This window comes from Lampris incognitus, chromosome 16 (assembly GCF_029633865.1).
Source record: "Lampris incognitus isolate fLamInc1 chromosome 16, fLamInc1.hap2, whole genome shotgun sequence".
NCBI classification, from domain to species: Eukaryota; Metazoa; Chordata; class Actinopteri; order Lampriformes; family Lampridae; genus Lampris; species Lampris incognitus.
In genome coordinates this window covers 38,240,452-38,261,189 of record NC_079226.1, presented here as the reverse complement: position 1 = coordinate 38,261,189, position 20,738 = coordinate 38,240,452, and the positions used below count along the sequence as shown (strand labels likewise).

The window sequence follows — 20,738 nt, the reverse complement described above, 5'->3', positions numbered from 1 at the left end:
GAGCATGCATCAAGACATTTATGGGGCTAGTGTATCGCGACTTCGCCGCTCCTCAGACAAGCAAGGGCATGGCTACAGTGTTGAATGCAGAAGTCTGAGAAGTGGGATAGGGGGTGAATCTTATTTAGTTTCAAACAGTGCCACTCAGGAGCCCTTTTTGATATTCAAACATATTCAAACATTCAAATTTGCATTAAAACACCATGATGGACAGATATCTTATGACTGAAGAAAGGATTCTCTCTCACCAGGAGCTACACCAGACCTTCTTAGACACCCAGTCTGGACAAACAGTCTCAGCAGTATCCGAGTCAGCAGGTGCTGTTGTTGAGTCTTGTCTGTGGACCTTGTTGGAGAAGAAGAAGTCCAAGCTGGCCCAGGCTCTCGCTCATTTCTTACAGGTAGTGTAATGCACCTTCACAAATGCCATGGGTTTCTCTGGCAGTAGCATATGTAAAAGATGTTTGTGTTGCCCAAAGCTGATCTACTGTGGTAAAACATGTTGAGCTTTATAAGCACCAATGTCAAACTCAGATCGTTGTTTATTTCAGAAGGCATTAAAACGAAGTAATAGAATAAATATTTCAATAGTTATCAAGGGGCGCTTTGATTTTCATAACGCATCAGTTATTCAAAGCACGTATGACAAGACAAATGTCCATATCAGCAGACCACGGATGCTTTTCAGAAAATGATATTGTATTTAAAAAGTCGGCCATCAAAACAATTTTCAGCTTCACCATGGATATCTGCAAGATACCAGTTATTTACTCTACTGCCTATGGAAGTAAAATATCTCAGGATATTTTACTTCATAATATTTTTTTGTCCACTGTGACCTGTGTAAGCTTTCGACTTATTCATGTTATTAATATGTAATAACTTACTTGACAATTCAAACATTGTCTCAGTCTGGATCAGAATCTGTTTTCATACACCATTTATTTGACTTGGTCACTGAATCCTTGTAAACCTAATACTAAATTAAGTAAAAAATATCAAAAGTGATATACTACAAAGTAAAAAGTCACAGATGTGTATATAACTGTAATACTCTGAATATTAAAATTTTTTGGATCTTATTGGATCTCCAAATCTGCAGAAATGTAGTGCACGAATACTATGTATGAATACAGGAGGAATAATACAGAAATAAATCTAAATCATTATTTATTATTCTGTCGAATAAATTTCCGTGAAAGATTATTAACACAGTCATATTTTCTTCTCAAAATGGTTACGCCATTTTGGAATTTGATCTTCCGTGACCTGCAGGACGACTCAGCTGGACGAAGTGCATGGGGCCGTGTTCTACAACACACGTTCATCCGATACCTGATGGAGAAACTTCGGAGGCCGGAGAGGAAGCCCGAGTTGGTGGAGGTGTGGGTGGAGGAGATCTATACCGTGTTGGCTGTGATGCCATGGAGCACTGAGCGGAGCGAAGGGGGTCAGTTGGACGCGTTGTGTGAGGCACTGTGGGCGGCCAGAGATGGCCCCCTTAAGGAGGAGAGGGTGCTGAGCTCGCTGCTTCGCCCCCAGTGTCACAGCCTGGTCTCTGCATACAGCTCCACAGCACTGCGGCTTTGGAGAGACAGTCTGCTGAGGAGCGCGCCTGACACACAAGGTAGGACCAAAGTCTCCACCTCAGACTGCGGCAAACCCCTTTCAAATACTGCATCAGAACAAGAGCTCACAGCCCTACAAATCAGTTCCTCATGTCAGGTTTTTTTTTAGAAAGCTTGTATTCAGTCAGTGCTTTGTATTAAAATGCTGATATGGGAAGGTCTTAGCTTTTAAATTGGACTGACTTTTTCATAGTGGTCTAGCAGTGAATCTTATGACGCTGTTAGAGCTTTCCAGCCCGGCCTTTTAAAAAGCATTCCTCTCTTTTTCCACTCTTCTGCTTTTGTGGTTGCAGTGGTTTGGACAGTTTTTGCTTTATCAGTAAATGTTCCTTGTGACAAACACACAGTGTCATCATTTTTATCCCCACGTTTTCCATACGGCACATGTTTAATTATGTTAAGAGGTGTCGGTCAAAGTCGCAGGCTTACTAAAGACAATACGGTAATAATACGAGATCTGTAGTTTGTGTTTGATAGCGACAATAAAATCAGGCTGGTAAATTCTGTCACCATTTTAAAATCCTCTAAAAAACTATTCGTTAGACTGACATCTCCTTTTTTTATTGATTTGTGTTTTCTTATTCCATGTCTTTCGGAATGGGATTTAGTTATGTCTTTCTTATTTCCATTTTGTGGTTTGCCCTGTTTGTTTTTATTTAATGTATTTGTGTTTTGTAAAGCGCTTTGTAATAGTTGTATGAATAGTTATTTTTGATGGTACTGGGTCCGAAATTACTCTAGGGGAAGACTACTGCCATCCCAGTGTATTTTATCTATATCTTAGGCCCAGCTATTATCAGGGAAACCAAAATCAGTAATTAGGAACACTTTGTCATTTCATTTCATGTACTTCCGTACATGTACTTCCATACATGAAATGAAACGAGATATCATTTCCCCCAGCCCACAGCAGTGCAACACAGACAACAACACATATCCCAAAAATACAAAAATGGCTGAAATTGAAAACGGACCAATGTGCCTCATGCCATGTTCAATTTGATTGTCCTCTTAATTTCCGTCATCTCATGATTTCTAATCGGCTTCTTTCCGTTACTCATTTTTCTTATGCACATCCTTTAGTAGACCTCCCTGAAGCACAAAAGCTGGTCCTCAGCTTGTGTCGTCACAGTGATCGTCCATCCATTTGGAAGACTATCTACTTCGAGTGCCTTAGCAGTGGAAAACACTTCCTTGAGCAAGTGTTGGTAAGTTTGATTGTGGAGAAGAGAATATGGATACAAGTTTACCCAGAACAAGCTTTTAAATCTGGATTCAGATCGCTTCATTTAAGTTTAACAGATAAGAGACGTGCCTAGCACTGGGTAAGATAAGGCACTGGGTGGTAGTGAAGAGTTGCCGGATGGCTGGGCAACCACTGCAGAAATAGTGAGGGAGACAGCTAGGAAGGTACTTGGTGTGTCATCAGGACAGAGGAAGGAAGACAAGGAGACTTGGTGGTGGAATGAGGAAGTACAGCAAAGTATACAGAGGAAAAGGTTGGCAAAGAAGAAGTGGGATAGTCAGAGAGATGAAGAAAGTAGACAGGAGTACAAGGAGATGCAGCATAAAGCGAAAAGAGAGGTGGCAAAGGAAAAGGCGTATGGTGAGTTGTATGACAGGTTAGACACTAAGGAAGGAGAGAAGGACTTGTACCGATTGGCTAGACATGGGGACTGAACTGGGAAGGATGTGCAGCAGGTTAGAGCGATCAAGGACAGAGATAGAAATGTGCTGACAAGTGAGGCGAGTGTGTTGAGAAGGTGGAAGGAGAACTTTGAGGGGCTGATGAATGAAGAAAATGAGAGAGAGAGAGAGAGAGAGAGAGAGAGAAAGAGAGAGAAGGTTGGATGGTGTGGGGATAGTGAATCGGGAAGTTTGGTGGATTAGCAAGGAGGAAGTGAGAGCAACTATGAAGAGAATGAAGAGTAGAAAGGCAGTTGGTCCTGATGACATCCCCGTGGAGGCATGGAGGTGTTTAGGAGAGATGGCAGTGGGGTTTTTAACTAGATTGTTTAACACAATCTTGGAAAGTGAGAGGATGCCTGAGGAGTGGAGAAGAAGCATACTGGTACCGATTTTCAAGAGTAAGGGTGATGTGCAGAACTATAGCAACTACAGAGGTATAAAGTTGATCAGCCACAGCATGAAGATATGGGAAAGAGTGATAGAAGCTAGGTTAAGAGGAGAGGTGATGATCAGCGAGCAGCAGTATGGTTTCATGCCAGGAAAGAGCACCACAGATGCGATGTTTGCTTTGAGAATGTTGATGGAGAAGTATAGAGAAGGCCAGAAGGAGTTACATTGTGTCTTTGTAGATTTAGAGAAAGCACATGACAGGGTGCCGAGAGAGGAGGTGTGGTATTGTATGAGGAAGTCAGGAGTTGCAGAGAAGTATGTAGGAGTGGTGCAGGATATGTATGAGGGAAGTGTGACAGTGGTGAGGTGTGCGGTTGGAATGACGGATGGGTTCAAGGTGGAGGTGGGATTACATCACGGATCGGCTCTGAGCCCTTTCTTGTTTACAATGGTGATGGACAGCTTGACAGACAAGATCAGGCAGGAGTCTCCATGGACTATGATGTTTGCAGATGACATTGTGATCTGTAGCGAGATTAGGGTGCAGGTTGAGGAGAGCCTGGAGAGGTGGAGGTATGCACTGGAGAGAAGAGGAATGAAAGTCAGTAGGAGCAAGACAGAATACCTATGCGTGAATGAGAGGGAGGACAGTGGAATGGTGATGCAAGGAATAGAGGTGATGAAGGCGTATGAGTTCAAGGAATAGAGGTGATGAAGGCGTATGAGTTCAAATACTTGGGGTCAACTGTCCAAAGTAACAGGGAGTGCAGAAGAGAGGTGAAGAAGAGAGTGCAGGCAGGGTGGAGAAGAGTGTCAGGAGTGATTTGTGACAGAAGGGGATCAGCAAGAGTTAAAGGGAAGGTTTACAAGATGGTTTTGAGACCAGCTATGTTATATGGTTTGAAGATGGTGGCACTGATGAAAAGACAGGAGAAGGTGGAGCTGGAGGTGGCAGAGTTGAAGATGGTAAGATTTTCAGAGTTGGAGGTGGCAAAGTTGAAGATGGTAGGATTTTCATTGGGAGTGATGAAGAAGGACAGGATTAGGAATGAGTATATTCGAGGGACAGCTCAGGTTGTATGGTTTGGAGACAAAGCAAGAGAGACAAGATTGAGATGGCTTGGACATGTGTGGAGGAGGGATGCTGGGTCTATGGGGAAAAAGATGCTGAATATAGAGCTGCCAGGGAAGAGGAAAAGAGGAAGGCCAAAGAGGAGGTTTATGGATGTGGTGCAAGAGGACATGCAGGTGGCTGGAGTGACAGAGGAAGATGCAGAGGACAGGAAGAAATGGAAACGGATGATCCGCTGTGGCGACCCCTAACGGGAGCAGCCAAAAGTAGTACTACTAGTAGATGAGAGAAGTGTCAATAACCATCTTACAAAAGCAAAATGATTTTTCTAAACATTAACTTGGATACCTCATGCATGACATAAAACATGCATGTTCATATGATTTTGTCAGCTGCCTTATGTGCTTTTTGATGATGTGATAGAATTATGTTCTCATTGATCTTTCAGAGTCACAACAACAGAATGAAATTCAGTTTTCCTTAATAAAAATTCAGAGAATTCAAATTTGGTGGAATAGCCCTTTAAGTAGTTTGTCTGCCCTCCTTTAGGTAACTGGACTGGACTTAATAAAGCGTGAGGAGTTCTCTTTGTTGAAAGACCTGATGAATTCAGAGTTCCGGCCGCTGTCTCGTCTCTTGTTGCTGCTGGGCTGGACTCAGTGTCGCAGCCTGGGCTCAGCTCAAACCCTGCTGCGCATCCTCCACCATGAGCAGGTTAGAGCTTAAAGCTGTTTTCTCTTCTTCCTCTTCCTCCCCACTTCCTCTTTTCTCTTCTCTCTATGTTCCGTTAGATACCAGTGCCCCATTGTTTGTTTTCCAACAGAAGAATCATTGTTATATTGAATTTTTTTTTTACAACAAAATCGCTAACGGTGACTTTCCAAATGAAAGTATGTAAAGATTAGGGTTACTATAAAGAAATTCGTTTTGTTTTTTGTTGTTTGTTTGTTTGTTTGTTTTTTGTATGGACAGTTTTCTCTGCCTTATGTGCATTGCTGAATAATTAGAAAGGAAACATGTCTTCCTGTCAACCACAGGGCTCCATTCACAAGGCCTCTGCAAACTGGTGCATTGATCTAGAAAATTATTAAATTGTACAGTCATGCAACTTTTTCTTAAACATCGACAGGTTTACAGTTCATGACAGATTCGACAGATGAAAAACCTAATGACAATACAAAACAGGAATGTATAAACACAATGCATTGAAAATAAAACATCTACTCTCCCCACGCCAGACCACAGAGGCCTGCTGTTATCATCCACAAACAGTCAGGTCGTAAGTAAATTGTAAAAGGACTCCAAACTTTATAAAACTGAAAAGCTCCCTCTCTTAAATAAAAGCTGAGAGCTTCGAGAGGCATGAACTCTGACACGCTACTTATCCACAGTGCGATGTTAGGGGGTTCCTCCGACACCCACCTTAATAAAATGCATCTCCTAGCACAGAAGAAGAGGACTTTCAGGAGTTTTAATGAATTTGAGGACTATTTGGGGGATTAGCTATACCAAAAATGCATGATGAAAGAGCAGTGTTCACTGTTTGACCAATTATGTCACTGATTTTTTTTTTAAGAACATCTTTCCAGAATTGTGAATATATGCACATTCTAGTAAACAGTCAATGTATGTGGCTTCTGTAGTCTTGCACTTATAAACTTTGATAGATCTGGGTTCATTTTATCGCATCTCACAGGGGGTAATATGTAGGCTATGATTTATCTTAAAATGTAGTTCTTTTGCTCTATTAGTGGTAAACCAACCCGATAGGTTGAGCCACATATCACCCCACTCTTTATCTACAATTTCAACACCAAAGTCATTCTCCCATTCTGTTTTAATTTTAGCTGTATTGTCTTTCACTGTCCCGGAAAGTGACCCATAGAATTGTGCCACTAATTTGCTTGACTCCTCGCTATTAATGCATATTTGTTCTAAAGTGGAGATTGCACCACAGTATTGAGACTGTTTGAGAGTGGATACACCATAGTTGCATAACTGTAAATCCCTAAAAAAAATGGGTGGCCGGGATTTTGTGCCCATCTTTTAACTGATCAAAAGTCAAGATTGAACCATTTTCTACAATGTCTCCCAGTGTTCTGCTCTAGACCAGGGGGGGAAATCTGAATTAGAATACAGCGGCGTCAGTGGGGATGTAGTGTTATCCAAGCCCTCTATTTTCCTAGTTGGCTTCCAAACTTTAAGAGTATTTGTAAAAGAAAGTTACCCTTAACAGCTAAACTTGACCTATTTCCTGGAAGTGTATAATAAATTTTTCAGAGATGTAGGGGTTACCAGGTCTGATTCATTATCAAGCCACGTAGACTCTGGGTCTTCTTGAAACCATTCTCGAATATACGTATCTGCAGAGACATGAGAGTTGATACAGTTTAACGTTAGGAACCGTTAAACCGCCCTTCTCCAGCAGAAGCTTTAGGTGGGCCAGTTATAGTCTCGAACCTTCGTTTTGCCATAGGACTATGAGCACACTATTCAACTCTGATACATTACAGTCATTTAGCCAAAGCTTTTATCCAAAGTGACTTACAATAAGCGCATTTAACGTAGGAAATCAGGAGAACTACTAGTCATCAGAGGTCATAAGTGCATCTTTTCTCTAAACAAGCATCTAAGAGCAAAACCAGTGCTAAAGTAAAAGCACGAGAAAGAGATTTATTTTTTTTAATGAGTGAATACAATAAGTGCTAAGAGCAAGTAACAGGGTAGTAGTTCTTGAAGAGGTGAGTTTTCAACCTGCACCGAAAGATGGGCAGCGACTCTGCTGTCCTGTCCTCAGTGGAGTTCATTCCACCACTGTGGGGCCAAGACAGAAAAGGGCCGTGACCGGGTTGATTGGCAGCAGGGACCTCTGAGCGACGGTGCAACCAGGCACCCTGAGGCAGCAGAGCGAAGTGGTCGGACGGGGGTGTAGGGCTTGACCATGGCCTGGAGATAGGAGAGAAGCTGTTCCTTTCACTGCACTGTAGGCTAGCACCAGAGTCTTAAACTGGATGCGAGCAGCTACTGGGAGCCAGTGTAGGGACATGAGAAGGGGAGTTGTGTGGGAGAACTTAGGGCGGTTGAACACCAGACGAGCTGCAGCTTTCTGAACAAGCTCCAGAGGTCTGATGGCCGGCAAGGAGGGAGCTGCCATAGTCCAGCCAGAAGATGACCAGAGCCTGGATGAGCACCTGTGCCGTCTCGTTGGTGAGGAATGGGCGAATCCTCCTGATGTTATAGAGGAGAAATCTGCAGGAGCGAGCAACCGATGCAAGATCATGCAATGTTTGCAGCAAACGACAGGTGGTCGTCCAGAATCACACCCATATTCCTCGCAGTCCGAGTTGGCGTCACCACAGTGTTGTCAATGGTGATGGCCAGGTCTCGGTGCGGGCAACCTTTCCCCGGGAGGAACATCAGCTCTGTCTAATAGTGATTTATGCGATTATAATATAGAGACCATTTGAAATGGATGTAAGCGTGGTGGAACATTTCATTTTAAATAGTCTTACCCTACCCAGCAATGGCAAAGGGAGACTGGACAAACAGACGAGATCCTGCTCAATGCGCCGAATTAAAGGAGTAAAATTGGCTTTATACAAATCAGAGAGGGGGTAATATGCATGCCTAAATAAGTAAATCATGATGGAGACCATCGGAAAGGAGACACGTCAGAGGCTACACAAGGATCCTGTTTGGAGAAAAACATTGCCTCAGATTTTGAGTAGTTAATCTTGTATCAAGAGAATGTAGTGAACATATTGATAAGCATATTGATGGACTGGCGGCCTGTCCAGGGTGTCTCCCTGCCTGCCGCCCAATGACAGCTGGGATAGGCTCCAGCTTCCCCGTGACCCTGATTCAGATAAGCAGCTTGGATTAATGGATATTGATAAGCTCAATAACTCTGTTAGCAGACCTGGCAAGATTACATAGGTAGAATAATATGTCATCAGCATACAATGATATTTTGTGCTGCCTTGACCGTTTGAATGCCCCTAATGATAGGATCTGTATGATTGGCCTCTGCAAGTGGCTCTGTTGCTAATGCAAAGAGTAAAGGTGATAGCGGGCAGCATAGGGCACCTTTATCCATTTAAGGAAATTATAGCAACTTTAACAAAACTTAGCACAAGTGCTGTTCATAGACCAGGACTGTTGTTGTTGATATTGCTATCATCCTGAACCGGGCTTTTGCTGATGTTTGTGATATTGGGCTATACAAATAAAATTGGCTTGACTTGCCTCTCTTCTTCTTAGGCACCAGCCAATGACTCCATCCTGCAGGACTTTGCCAATCTTCTGTGCTCTCAGCTTGGGGTGCTTGAGTGGTGTAAAAGCAACCATCAGTAAGCTGCAATCTTCTTAAAATGTTGTCTCATTTGTTCAGTCCATGCATTTAAAATGATAATCTACACAGCTTACATAGAATGAATACAGCACAGTGAAGCACTATCAAAAACTTCATATCTCATATTTCTTTTGCTTTTGTAAACTCATCATACTACCTCTTATATGAATAAAGTATTTATTCAGGTATTGTCATACTAACTTTTTCCTATAGACTTTACTGACATTATCTAACACACTTGATATACCATACATACAGAAGCCTAAGGGTTTAATACAATGAACATTGTCTTCTGGTGTTTATATCACCTTGTATAATTTGGTGTCACAGCTAGGTGTCCCATGTAAACAACCTACAATAGTGAAATCCCTTGCATATCAACTTTTCACTGACTTGCATGTCAACCAGATGAACAAGATTCTTGTTCTGATTCCTTGTTGCTTTGTGTATGTGCATGTAGACAGATCTCCACAGAGGCATTGGTGGCACAGCTTCACACTCTAGACAATCACTCTGCACTCTATATCCTCCATTCCCTGACCCCTCTGGCCCGGTTTGAAGAACGCAGGGTGCTAGCTCTGCTGCAGCATCTGCCAAATCCCCGGGGGACAGGTGAACTAAACCCTACTGTCGTTGTGCACCCACAAAATGAAGTAATTAATTAAGTTTCCTTTATGAATCCCTTGGGGAAAATTCTTTTCCCCCCTTTTGCAGATGACATGGATGTCATTAGCACCCCCAGCCTGGCTGGACAGAGGAACGTGGTACTGTTCCAGGGGTTCTGTGCCATGAAGTATGCCCTCTATGCCCTCTGTGTAAACGCACACAAATACTCCAGCTGCACCGAGTGTGATGCCATGCAACCGCAGCAGCACCGCCAATCCTCCGAGACAGCAGAGGACCAAAGCCATACCTCCGCCTCCTCAGAAAGTAGGAATGATGTCCTGATATATTTTCAAATTTATATTTAAGTTTATAATTTTGTCTGCATAGTGCTTTTTGGGAAGCAAAAGTTTACAAGCTTCTTGAGAATCAAATCAGGTGAGATACAGAAACAAACATGAATAGAAAAAAGGTCATTGAGGATGGGGAAGGAGAAAAATGAGAGGGAGTGCCAAATTCTGTCATTTAGTTATCCGTCAGTTGTTTTTTCCCAACTTGCTTACTTAAAAAGCTGCCTATGATAAAAGCTGCCTTTATGATGATTTAATTGATTGCTGTTTTTTTTTTTGGTTCCATTTCTGTTCTTTGTCTTTGTTTTCTAGGTTGCCATCCGCTGTTCCAGCACTACTTGTCTGAGTGCCAGCTGTACCTGGAGGCCGTGCCCGCCATGTTCCGCCTGGAGCTGCTGGAGAACATCTTCTCCCTCCTCTTCCTGTCTAATGCTGACCTCACCCAGCCAAGCCACAAGGAGACCACAAACATGACTCCAAACACAGGGAAATCCATGCACACAGATGGCCTGTCTGGACTGAGGACCAGGGCGACGGAATCCGGAAATAAGGCCGAGACAGATGGAACGGAGGAGGGCAGAAGTGAAGACCCTGCGGTGTCTTCAGCAGCGGCCCAGCGTAGTCACATGCACCTGGGCCATTTCACCCAGGGCTGTAAGGGGTTCTTGGTGGACGTGACGGCCATGGAGGGGTTCCTGAAGCTGCTGAAAGAGGGGCTGGAGGGGGTGTGCGTGGTGGGGCACACGGAGGGGCAGGAGGGTGGACGGGCTCTTGCCGGAGAGGCGGAGATGGCGGAGATCTTGGGCTGTTCGGTGACGGCAGAGACGTTCGGAGCTCGTCTGCAGAGGCTGTCCAAACGCACTGCCGAAGCCCAGTGGCGGCTGCAGATCATCACCAGCAATCAGGGCGGGGGAACTGGTGAGAGATGCAAGACAATGGGTTTATAGATGGAAGTTATATTTTGTGTGTGTGTGTGTGTGTATGTGTGTTTTTATTTTTTTACTTACGCATGTTACTTTGGTCATATAGCTACTGGACTTGAAATGGAAGGAAACTGGGCTTACAACATGCCATTTACAGAATATCTCAGTATTTTCCTGTACTGCCGACATTATGTGGTGTGAAAGTGACTTGGACACACTCATAACACACACACACACCATCGGCGATCACTCGGGGTCGAGTTTGACTGTCCTCCTTCTTGGTCCTTGTGGGTCTTCAGGTGGGCGAAGAGGCCGATCCTGGAGCCGCATATTTTGGTGCAGTGTGGGCAGGGGTGGGTGGTGGTAATTGTGGGATTGGTTTGGGCCTTTCTGGTGGAAACTCCCTCCTTTCTGAGTCTGCGCTTGTCTCCTGCAGCACGGCGGAGATCATTATTATAAAGTGCAGCTCCTTCCCGGACAAGTTTTCTCCAGGTCGCCCTGTTGGTTGCTGTGTCCTCCCAGGTCTTAGGGTCTATGTGGCATTTTTTGATGTTCGTTTGGATGTTATCCTTATACCTTTTCTTTTGACCACCCGGGGCACGTTGTCCTGTGAGAAGCTGGGAGTATAAGAGTTGTTTTGGAAGGCGAGAGTCAGGCATACGGATGACATGGCCAGTCCATCTGAGCTGGTGTCAGGCAATGGTGGCAGTGATAGTGGGAGTGTTAGTCTCCTTCAGGACGCTGGTGTTGGTGCGTCTATCTTCTACTGTCGCTGTTCGGGTTAGTGTGTGTGTGTGTGTGTGTGTGCGCGTGCCCACACACTAACCGGAATGGCGACAGTAAGTCCTCTTCGTGTTATCTGCAGGTTCAGAGGGGCCTTTCCAGACTGCGGCAGCCAGCCGTGCTGCTCCTCCTCTGGGGAGGAGGGGCAGTGCTAGCCTGAGGAGGAGGAGGAAGAGGGCTGGGAGACATGCTCATGAGAGGCAGACCTCCATAGAGAAGCACAACGGCGAGGTTAGCACCAGCACATCAGGTAAGGCCAGAAATGTTGAGCGACTTGATACTTCTCCTGAATCCCATTGTGTGAGAAGACGCCGGTAAATTCTTGAGAAACATTTGAATTTATTTCACATCACAAGTCACTTCAGCGATTTATGTGGAGACATGTTTCTTCCCCCCCCCCCTCATATCTTCAATATCTTGGCTCATGTTTCCTCTTTCAGACGGTGGCGGCGGGGCAGCAGCAGGGCGTGTAGAGCAGGAGGCGTTTGCCTGCGGGGGCCCTCACAGCTGGCTGGTCCCTGCCATGCTGTCCCCTCCAGAGTCCCTGCTGATGTCTTGCATTCGACAGGGAAACTTCATGGAGGCTCATCAGGTCAGGCCCGCTAGTGTAGAGACACACCTGTATGAAGGGGGGCTGCAGTATGTCTCTGTGTTGCTGCATGATATGTGAAGAAAACCACTTTACGGGTAGTATTCATCATAGTGTTGATGATTTTTAGATATAATTTTCTTTTGGACCCCCCCCCCCCCTTTTTCTCCCCAATTGTTCTTGGCCAATTACCCCACTCCTAACGGTGGTGCAGTGGTTAGCACGGTTGCCTCACAGCAAGAAGGTCCTGGGTTCGAGCCCCGGGGTAGTACAACCTTGGGGGTCGTCCTCTGTGTGGAGTTTGCATGTTCTCCCCGTGTCTGCGTGGGTTTCCTCCGGGCGCTCCGGTTTCCTCCCACAGTCCAAAGACATGCAGGTCAGGTGAATCGGCCGTACTAAATTGCCCCTAGGTATGAATGTGTGTTGGCCCTGTGATGGCTTGGCGGTCTGTCCAGGGTGTCTCCCCGCCTACCACCCAATGACTGCTGGGATAGGCTTCAGCATCCCTGTGACCCTGAGAGCAGGATAAGCGGTTTAGATGATGGTTGGATGGATGGATGGATAGTATAATCGTTGTTTTATTTATTTTCCTGTCTGTATTTACCTAGGGTAGATTGATTGACTGAGCACATATTTCAGCATTGTGCAGCTTCATTCTTACTCTATAACACACGTTGTTAAGCTCATTTACTTGCGGATCTTTTTAATTGTCTTTCTGCACATGAAACATTGGTGTTAAGTGTAAAGATTAAAATACAAAATGGAGAATTTGAGTTGAATATGGCAGATAGTTGAATCTCCTGGGGTTAGCAGACCGCAGATGATGTGTGAGGTTTGATGTTTCCAAAGATACACACGACCCATCCAAATACTAGAACAGTGTGTTTAAATGGGAGCCAATGTTGCTGTGAGATATGAGGGCGACCCCAGCACCCACAAAACACAGTAATGCAGTAGAGGATGGCATTTTATTCTTCCTGGCTTGGGTAAAGAATAGATTCACTTTTTGAATTCAGACCTCATGAAAATGTTGTCTGGCATCATATACAGTCCCCCAGAAAAAAAGGTCACTGGTTGGGTCAGTATTGAGAAGCTTACCACGGGGTGTCCGGGTGGCGTCGCGATCTATCCCACTGCTTACCAACACCGGGATCACCGGTTCGAATCCCCGTGTCACTTCTGGCTTGGTCGGGCATCCCTACAGACACAATTGGCCAAGTCTGCAGGTGGGAACGGATGTGAGTATGTGTCCTGGTCGCTGCTCTAGCGCCTCCTCTGGTCGGTCGGGGCACCTGTCCAGGGGGGAGGGTGAACTGGGGGGAATAGCGTGATCCCCCCACGTGCTATGTCCCCCTGGTGAAACTCCTCACTGTCAGGTGAAAAGAAGCGGCTGGCGACTCCACATGTATGGGAGGAGGCATGTGGTAGTCTGCAGCCCTCCCCGGATGAGCAGAGGGGGTGGAGCAGAGACCGGGACGGCTCGGGAGAGTGGGGTAATTGGCCAGATACAAATGGGGAGAAAAGGGGGGGGGCGGTGCCCATCCCTAACCTAACACACACACATGCACACACACACCCACCAGGGATCATACTCACCTTCTTCACACTCAGCCCTGCCTCTCGCTGTGCACCTGCAGGTGTCCCTGGTGTTCGGTCTGGAGGCCTCGGTATGCTGTGGGGAGCTGGCGTTTATGGAGCGCTACCGCGATCTGCTGGTGGAGCTGGGACAGGTGGAGCAGAAGATGGAGACCCAGTCTGTGTCTTCATCCTCATCTTCCTCAGAGGGTCTTGGCTCGGCAGCCGGCCCCTGCCCCGGGAGGAGCCGGCTGGGGAGCAGTGGGCGATCCACCCTGCAAGCTATCGGCAGTGCAGCTGCCGCAGGTGTGAATGGTCCTCTATTCTGTCGGCACAGCCCAGAAGTCGAATCAGTGTGTGCTGTGTTCCTTTAAAATGGACATGTTTTAAAGTTAGTATTGTGATTTGAGATATAATAAGGTTGTGTACAAAAGAATTTATTTCTCTCTCCTGTGCATTATAATTTATGACTCAAACCGGTTGTTTGAAACTTTAAAGTGAATACGTTTCTCTAATTCTCACTGAGTTAATTTTGGTCAAATATGGACCGTACAGACTCATCGTATGTTCTTGTAGGTATGGCGTTTTACTCCATCTCGGACATAGCCGACAGGCTCCTCAGCACCCAGAGCCACCCCGTGCCCTCGCTGGAGGAGGGGTATTGGCTGAGCCGCTGCAACCCAGACCCCTCTGGTCTCCTTTACACGCTGCTGGAGGAGCTCAGCCCCGCGGCCATGGCTGCCTTTGACCTGGCCTGCTGTCACTGCCAGCTGTGGAAGACCTCCCGACAGCTGCTGGACACAGCCGAGCGCAGGCTGAGCGGCAGCCTGGAGGCGAGAGGTGGGCAGCAGGAGTTTTCAGTGAATGTGAAGGAGAGACGGACTGCACAACTCTTAGGCTCTTAATGGTTCAGGTCTCTCTGACCGTTGGCTGGGCCACAGTTTCCTAATGTGGTATTTTAGCCACTCCGTATGGCAGAAACGCCATCTGCTCTCTTCCAGTGACATTTTAATGGAAAATAATCTGGATTTGAAGTGGAGTTTGATAGATAGAATAATACTGATGTATATTGATTTGGAGTTCTTTTCCATCTAATTGTGACTAGAGGAGGTTGATTGTCATACGTGTTTATCAGTGGTATTGCATGTTGTAGAAATAATACTTTGTTATTTAAAAGGTGATAGTAAGTTGTAATATTTTAGAGCAAAGTCCAGTAAAGACTTCCATCTCGGTCGTCTTCCTTTCCGACCGCTGTCTGCTCCCTCAGGACTGAAGGTTGACCCCAAAGTGCCACATGCCGAGGACATCTGCGGGTTTCCTATGGTGCTGCAGCATATCAGCAAGATCCTAAACCATTCAGCTAGTAAGAAGGGCTCTGTCAAGACAGGTGACTAAAAACGGCATTATTGTTTTTGCTGGCTAATTGATATGTACAATGAAATGGGCTGTTGTTGGTGTATGTTTTCATAATACATCAAATAAGTTGATCAGAGGCACTTTCTTTACCAAATACAATCATGCAAGAGTAGTACCATGTACATCCTGAAACACATGCCACGGGTACGAGAGAACCTACAATGAAATGCAAGAGAACAGATTAACACACATAATGAAAGCAAGCAGACTCTACATATTACTGTGACAACAATCTTAAAGAATTTAGACACTACGTGAATTTCGGCACCAAGGCATACTACATCATGGTCATAACTCAATTTAATGTACTTTAAAATGCGAGAAGTACATATGTGCTTGATATTTATTGTGAGGCATTATTCTCTTGATATCAATACGGTGAAATAGAGATCTGATACATTATTCTCTCACTTAGCTACATAAATAGATAAATTTAAATTATGAAACAGATTTTATTGACATCTGCAATCAGTTAATATACATACAATTTTGAGTTTTTAGTATACCAAATAATTCCAAAGCAACACTCCTTTTGTCGTAATTTTTGTGTCATGTCTTAAGTATCGCATGTGAGCAACCCTCTAAGTCAACTTTCAGATTCTTTTTTGCCAAATAAGCCAAATTTTGATTCTGTAATAAGAAGTTGTTTTGGCAAGGAGAGAAGAGTGTCGTATTTACGTTATTACTGACTCCCTTGTTGATAGAAGGTGCGGGGGAGGACCACGTGGTGTCCAGTCCATTCGGCTGCTGTATTCAGGAGGTGCTGCAGTGCTGTCATCCAACGCTGAGCGAGGAGAGCCTTGCCGCATGCCTCAGCCTGACCCAGTGCCTGGAGCACGTTCTGCACACGCTCAGTACCGCCACGCAGAGCACAGGTCACACAGGCTGATGGACTTTGGTCTTCTGTTCTGTACTCTTCTTTTTTGTTCTGTTATCTTTTATTCTTTTCTATTCTTGTGTTCTTTTCTTTCCCTTGTTGGTCTTTCTTTTCCTTCTTGTTGGTGGTCTCGTTGGTAGATTGATAGTAATACATGTTCTTTTCATGGTATGTATGTTTTTTAGACTCTTGTTTATGTCATGAGCCAAAACTGTCCACCTGACTTGACAATAAAGTTCATGCTAAGGCACAGATCAGTATCGTGCAGAACTGGCTAGAGAGGAGTACTGAAGGCGTCCGGGTGGCGTGGCGGTCTGTTCCGTTGCCTACCAACACGGGGATCGCCGGTTCGAATCCCCGTGTTGCCTCCGGCTTGGTCGGGCGTCCCTACAGACACAATTGGCTGTGTCTGCGGGTGGGAAGCCGGGTGTGGGTATGTGTCCTGGTCGCTGCACTGGGACCTCCTCTGGTCGGTCGGGGCGCCTGTTCGGGGTTAGGAGGGAACTGGGGGGAATAGTGTGATCCTCCCACATGCTATGCCCCCCTGGTGAAACTCCTCACTGTCAGGTGAAAAGAAGTGGTAGTCTGCAGCTCTCCCCGGATCGGCAGAGGGGGTGGAGCAGCGACCGGGACGGCTCGGAAGAATGAGGTAATTGGCCAAGTACAACTGGGCAGGAAACGGGGGGGGGGGGGGTGTACCGAGAAATGAGAGCAGAAAGCAAAACATTTCCAGCATTTTACATGGCTAGATTTGTTTTGTATTTATGGTTTTTCAGTTGTTATTCTTTTAAGGATTTTTGCTAAAGCTTAGCACCAGTTTACAATCAATGCCATGAAAAGTAAGAGAGAGCCAGAGCTTGGAGAACCTCAGTAGGCAGGGTTCTTTAAGTAGTTATCGTCAGTCAAGTAAGTCTGTGCATGCAAGGAATTTCACAAGGTGGTACATAAAGAACACAGAGGACGGAAACACGGAGTTCTTAAGTAGAAAAAAAAACCCATTAAAAATGAGGAGTTTCTAGGTGGATTATCCATAACGGTATCTGTGAATCGAAGAGAATCTGAAGTTGGTCGGTCACGTTCTAATCAAAGCTGTGTTTGACACCCTGTCTTTTGAAACAGAGGGCTGCACGGGCAGTGTTCTGCTGGCAGCGTTGGTGGAGCAGGCCGGTCTGAAGCAGTCCGAGTTGGACTCCCACCCTGTGCGCTCCAGCATAAACAAGCTGCTCTGCTCGCTGGACCAGCTCTGTCCCTTTGAGCCGGATGGAGGCCTCGCCAGGCCAGATTACATGCGCAGCTTCCTCGACTACGTCAACACGCTGGCGTCTGTGCTTGTGCGCAGTCTCAGTGCAGAAGGTGTGATAATTGTACTAGTTCTGTATTAAGAGGGGGAAGGTTGGGTGTCCGGGTGGCATGGTGGTCTATTCCATTGCCTATCAACACCGGCATCGCCGGTTCGAATCCCCGTGTTACCTCCAGCTTGGTCGGGCGTCCCTACAGACTCAATTGGCTGTGTGTGCGGGTGGGAAGCCGGATGTGGGTATGTGTCCTGGTCGCTGCACTAGCGCCTCCTCTGGTTGGTCAGGGCACCTGTTCTGGGGGGAGGGGGAACTGGGGGGATAGCGTGATCCTCCCACATGCTACATCCCCCTGGTGAAACTCCTCACTGTCAGGTGAAAAGAAGCGGCTGGCGACTCCACATGTATGGGAGGAGGCATGTGGTAGTCTGCAGCCCTCCCCGGATCAGCAGAGGGGGTGGAGCAGCAACCGGGGCGGCTTGGAAGAGTGGGGTAATTGGCCAAGTACAATTGGGGAGAAAATATGGGGGGGGGATCATAGGAGAGCACTTGAGCTGGGTGTCATGATAACTACTCCCAAGGAGCAATTGAGTAAATGTCTTTAGATAAAGGAAATTCTGAATTTAGGAAAAAAAAATTAATTGGAAAAATGTCCCTTCCTACTTTGGTATTAATCTGAATCAATCTGAAATGTATTTACACCCTTCTTTTTCCCAGTCACATACTGTTTTGATAGCACCTATGTTGTCACAAATGTTGAATGAAACCTTCAGTTATCGGGTCAGAGCTTAGGCATGGTCTCATACTGGTTAGCCCTGTTACCTCACAAACAGCAGGTTCTGGGTTCAGTCCCAGCCCTTCTGTGTGGCATTAGCATGTTCTCCCGGTGTTCACATGTAGTCCAGATTCCTCCCACAGCTCAAACACATACACAATAGGTGAATTTTAGACTCTTCTCTCTCTCTCTTCTACTTTCAGACCAAAGCGGTGAAGTGAAGCTGGGGAATCCTTTGCTGGTTCTACTTCAGGCCCCGTCACAGCTTCTCTTCCACCTGCTGTTTGACAGACAGGTATCTCCCGACAGGTAGGAAAGAGAAGAAACTGCTTAAAGACTAACTACTTTCTGTTGCCTACCAACACGGGGATCGCCGGTTCGAAACCCTGTGTTATCTCAGGCTTGATCGGGCGTCCCTACAGACACAATTGGCCGTGTCTGCAGGTGGGAAGCCGGATGTGGGTGTGTGTCCTGGTCGCTGCACTAGCGCCTCCTCTGGTCGGTCGGGGCGCCTGGAGGGAATAGTGTGATCCTCCCCCACTCCACGTCCCCCTGGCAAAACTCCTCACTGTCCGGTGAAAAGAAGCGGCTGGTGACTCCACATGTATGGGAGGAGGCATGTGGTAGTCTGTAGCCCTCCCCGGATCGGCAGAGGGGGTGGAGCAGCGACCGGGATGACTCAGAGAGCGGGGTGATTGGCCAGGTACAATTGGGGGGAAAAAAGGGGGGGGGGAATAACTACGAAAACTAGTTCAGGTTTTCTTCATAAACAGTCTCCAACTATTGGTCACAGAAAGCCATGTGTGTACAAATTTTTTTGGGGGGGGGATTCCCCCCCTTTTCTCCCCAACTGTACCCGGCCAATTACCCCACTCTTCCAAGCCGTCCCGGTTGTTGCTCCACCCCCTCTGCCGATCCGGGGAGGGCTGCAGACTACCACATGCCTCCTCCCACACATGTGGAGTCGCCAGCCGCTTCTTTTCGCCTGACAGTGAGGAGTTTCACCAGGGGGACGTAGTGCCTGGGAGGATCACGCTGCCCCCCAGTTCCTCCTCCCCCCTGAACAGGCGCCCCGACTGACTCAGAGGAGGCACTAGTGCGGCAACCAGGACACATACACCCACATCCGGCTTCCCACCTGCAGACATGGCCAATTATGTCTTTAGGGACGCCCTACCAAGCTGGAGGTAACACGAGGATTCGAACCGGCGATCCCCACGTTGGTAGGCAACGGAATAGACCGGTGTGTACAAATGTTGATTTCAAAACCTGTACAAACAAAATCAAGACCATAGCAGGTGATTTGATGACGCCAGGTGATTTGATGACGCCTACATCGGTGAAGGGAAGTGCCCGCTTGGTAACCCATGACATACATGCGTACAGTCAGTGGCGCCCAGAGTGATGCTTGCTGTAGAGGATGGCTCAGATATTATTACTTCATATCCCGTGTACTGGTAAACGTGGTGCAGGCCGAGTGGCAGTTGCTTGCAGCATGCACTGTTTGTTGATTAAATACATGTGTGGACAAATGTGTACCTTTGTAAAGATGCATATAAGTAAACTTAACATACAATTCGTGTATACATTATGAAAAGTGTTGTGTTTTTTTGTTGAAGGAGTGTAGGGCTTGTTGCTCCTTACCGCGTCTTAACAATTTAATGTGGTTTGTTGGTCAGCATATGACCTGCACACACGTCTGAGCCAGACGGCAACACAGCTGGGGAAGGGCTGGAGTTGAATGTTCCAGTGTAAAGTAGCCCGTCAGTGTGACAGGGAACCGTCTCGTGAAGGAACTTGAAAAGCTGATCAGCCTCGTCTCGGGGTTGTCACAGCCGCTCCTGTTGTGGCAACTCTCTGGTCTGTCTACGGGTTCCTGCTGGAATGTAAACAAGAGGAATGCAGATTAAAATGTTATTACTGAGCACAGTGGCACCTGGGGAATGTTGTGATAGACTTTAGTGCACAACAGAACCTAGTGGGCTCCTGTCTGTATGACCATGAATGTGATGAAGTGGGTAGAGAATGAAGGAACGAAGGTTAGGTCTTAGAATAGCGTCAGGTCAATTGTATTTGTATAGCCCATTATCACAAATTACAGATTTGCCTCAGTGGGCTTTACGGCAGCTGAACATTGTGTCCTTGGACCCTGAAGAAGAAACCTCAGGGAGAGCAACAGAGGAGGGGTCTCTCTCCCAAGATGGACGGACGTGCAATGGATGTTGTGTTTACACAATTTACACCATTGAAAGAGGTAACAGAATTACAATGGAATTATAAGATATATGAAGAATATGATGAGGAGGATGCCGAGCAGTGTCCAGGTGGCGACTACTGTCACGATGGAGACCTGGGAGGAGGACAGACTACACATGCACACAAGGGAGATTCACATCACACCATTCACACACACACAGAAGAA

General features: G+C 46.3%; 1 protein-coding gene across 1 annotated transcript in view; it reads left to right on the top strand.

Moving 5' to 3' along the window:
• The window catches only part of zfyve26 (zinc finger, FYVE domain containing 26), a 66,296-nt gene that overhangs the window by 8,933 nt on the left and 36,625 nt on the right, over positions 1-20,738 (top strand). Inside the window, exons 5-20 of the mRNA XM_056295783.1 lie at positions 252-401; positions 1,276-1,627; positions 2,712-2,836; positions 5,329-5,493; positions 9,040-9,128; positions 9,591-9,742; positions 9,845-10,060; positions 10,396-11,001; positions 11,872-12,039; positions 12,230-12,381; positions 14,016-14,259; positions 14,530-14,793; positions 15,221-15,340; positions 16,074-16,244; positions 17,366-17,599; positions 18,520-18,625. Coding sequence (XP_056151758.1) covers positions 252-401; positions 1,276-1,627; positions 2,712-2,836; positions 5,329-5,493; positions 9,040-9,128; positions 9,591-9,742; positions 9,845-10,060; positions 10,396-11,001; positions 11,872-12,039; positions 12,230-12,381; positions 14,016-14,259; positions 14,530-14,793; positions 15,221-15,340; positions 16,074-16,244; positions 17,366-17,599; positions 18,520-18,625 — 3,314 coding nt within the window. The remainder of the gene's footprint in view (positions 1-251; positions 402-1,275; positions 1,628-2,711; positions 2,837-5,328; positions 5,494-9,039; positions 9,129-9,590; positions 9,743-9,844; positions 10,061-10,395; positions 11,002-11,871; positions 12,040-12,229; positions 12,382-14,015; positions 14,260-14,529; positions 14,794-15,220; positions 15,341-16,073; positions 16,245-17,365; positions 17,600-18,519; positions 18,626-20,738) is intronic.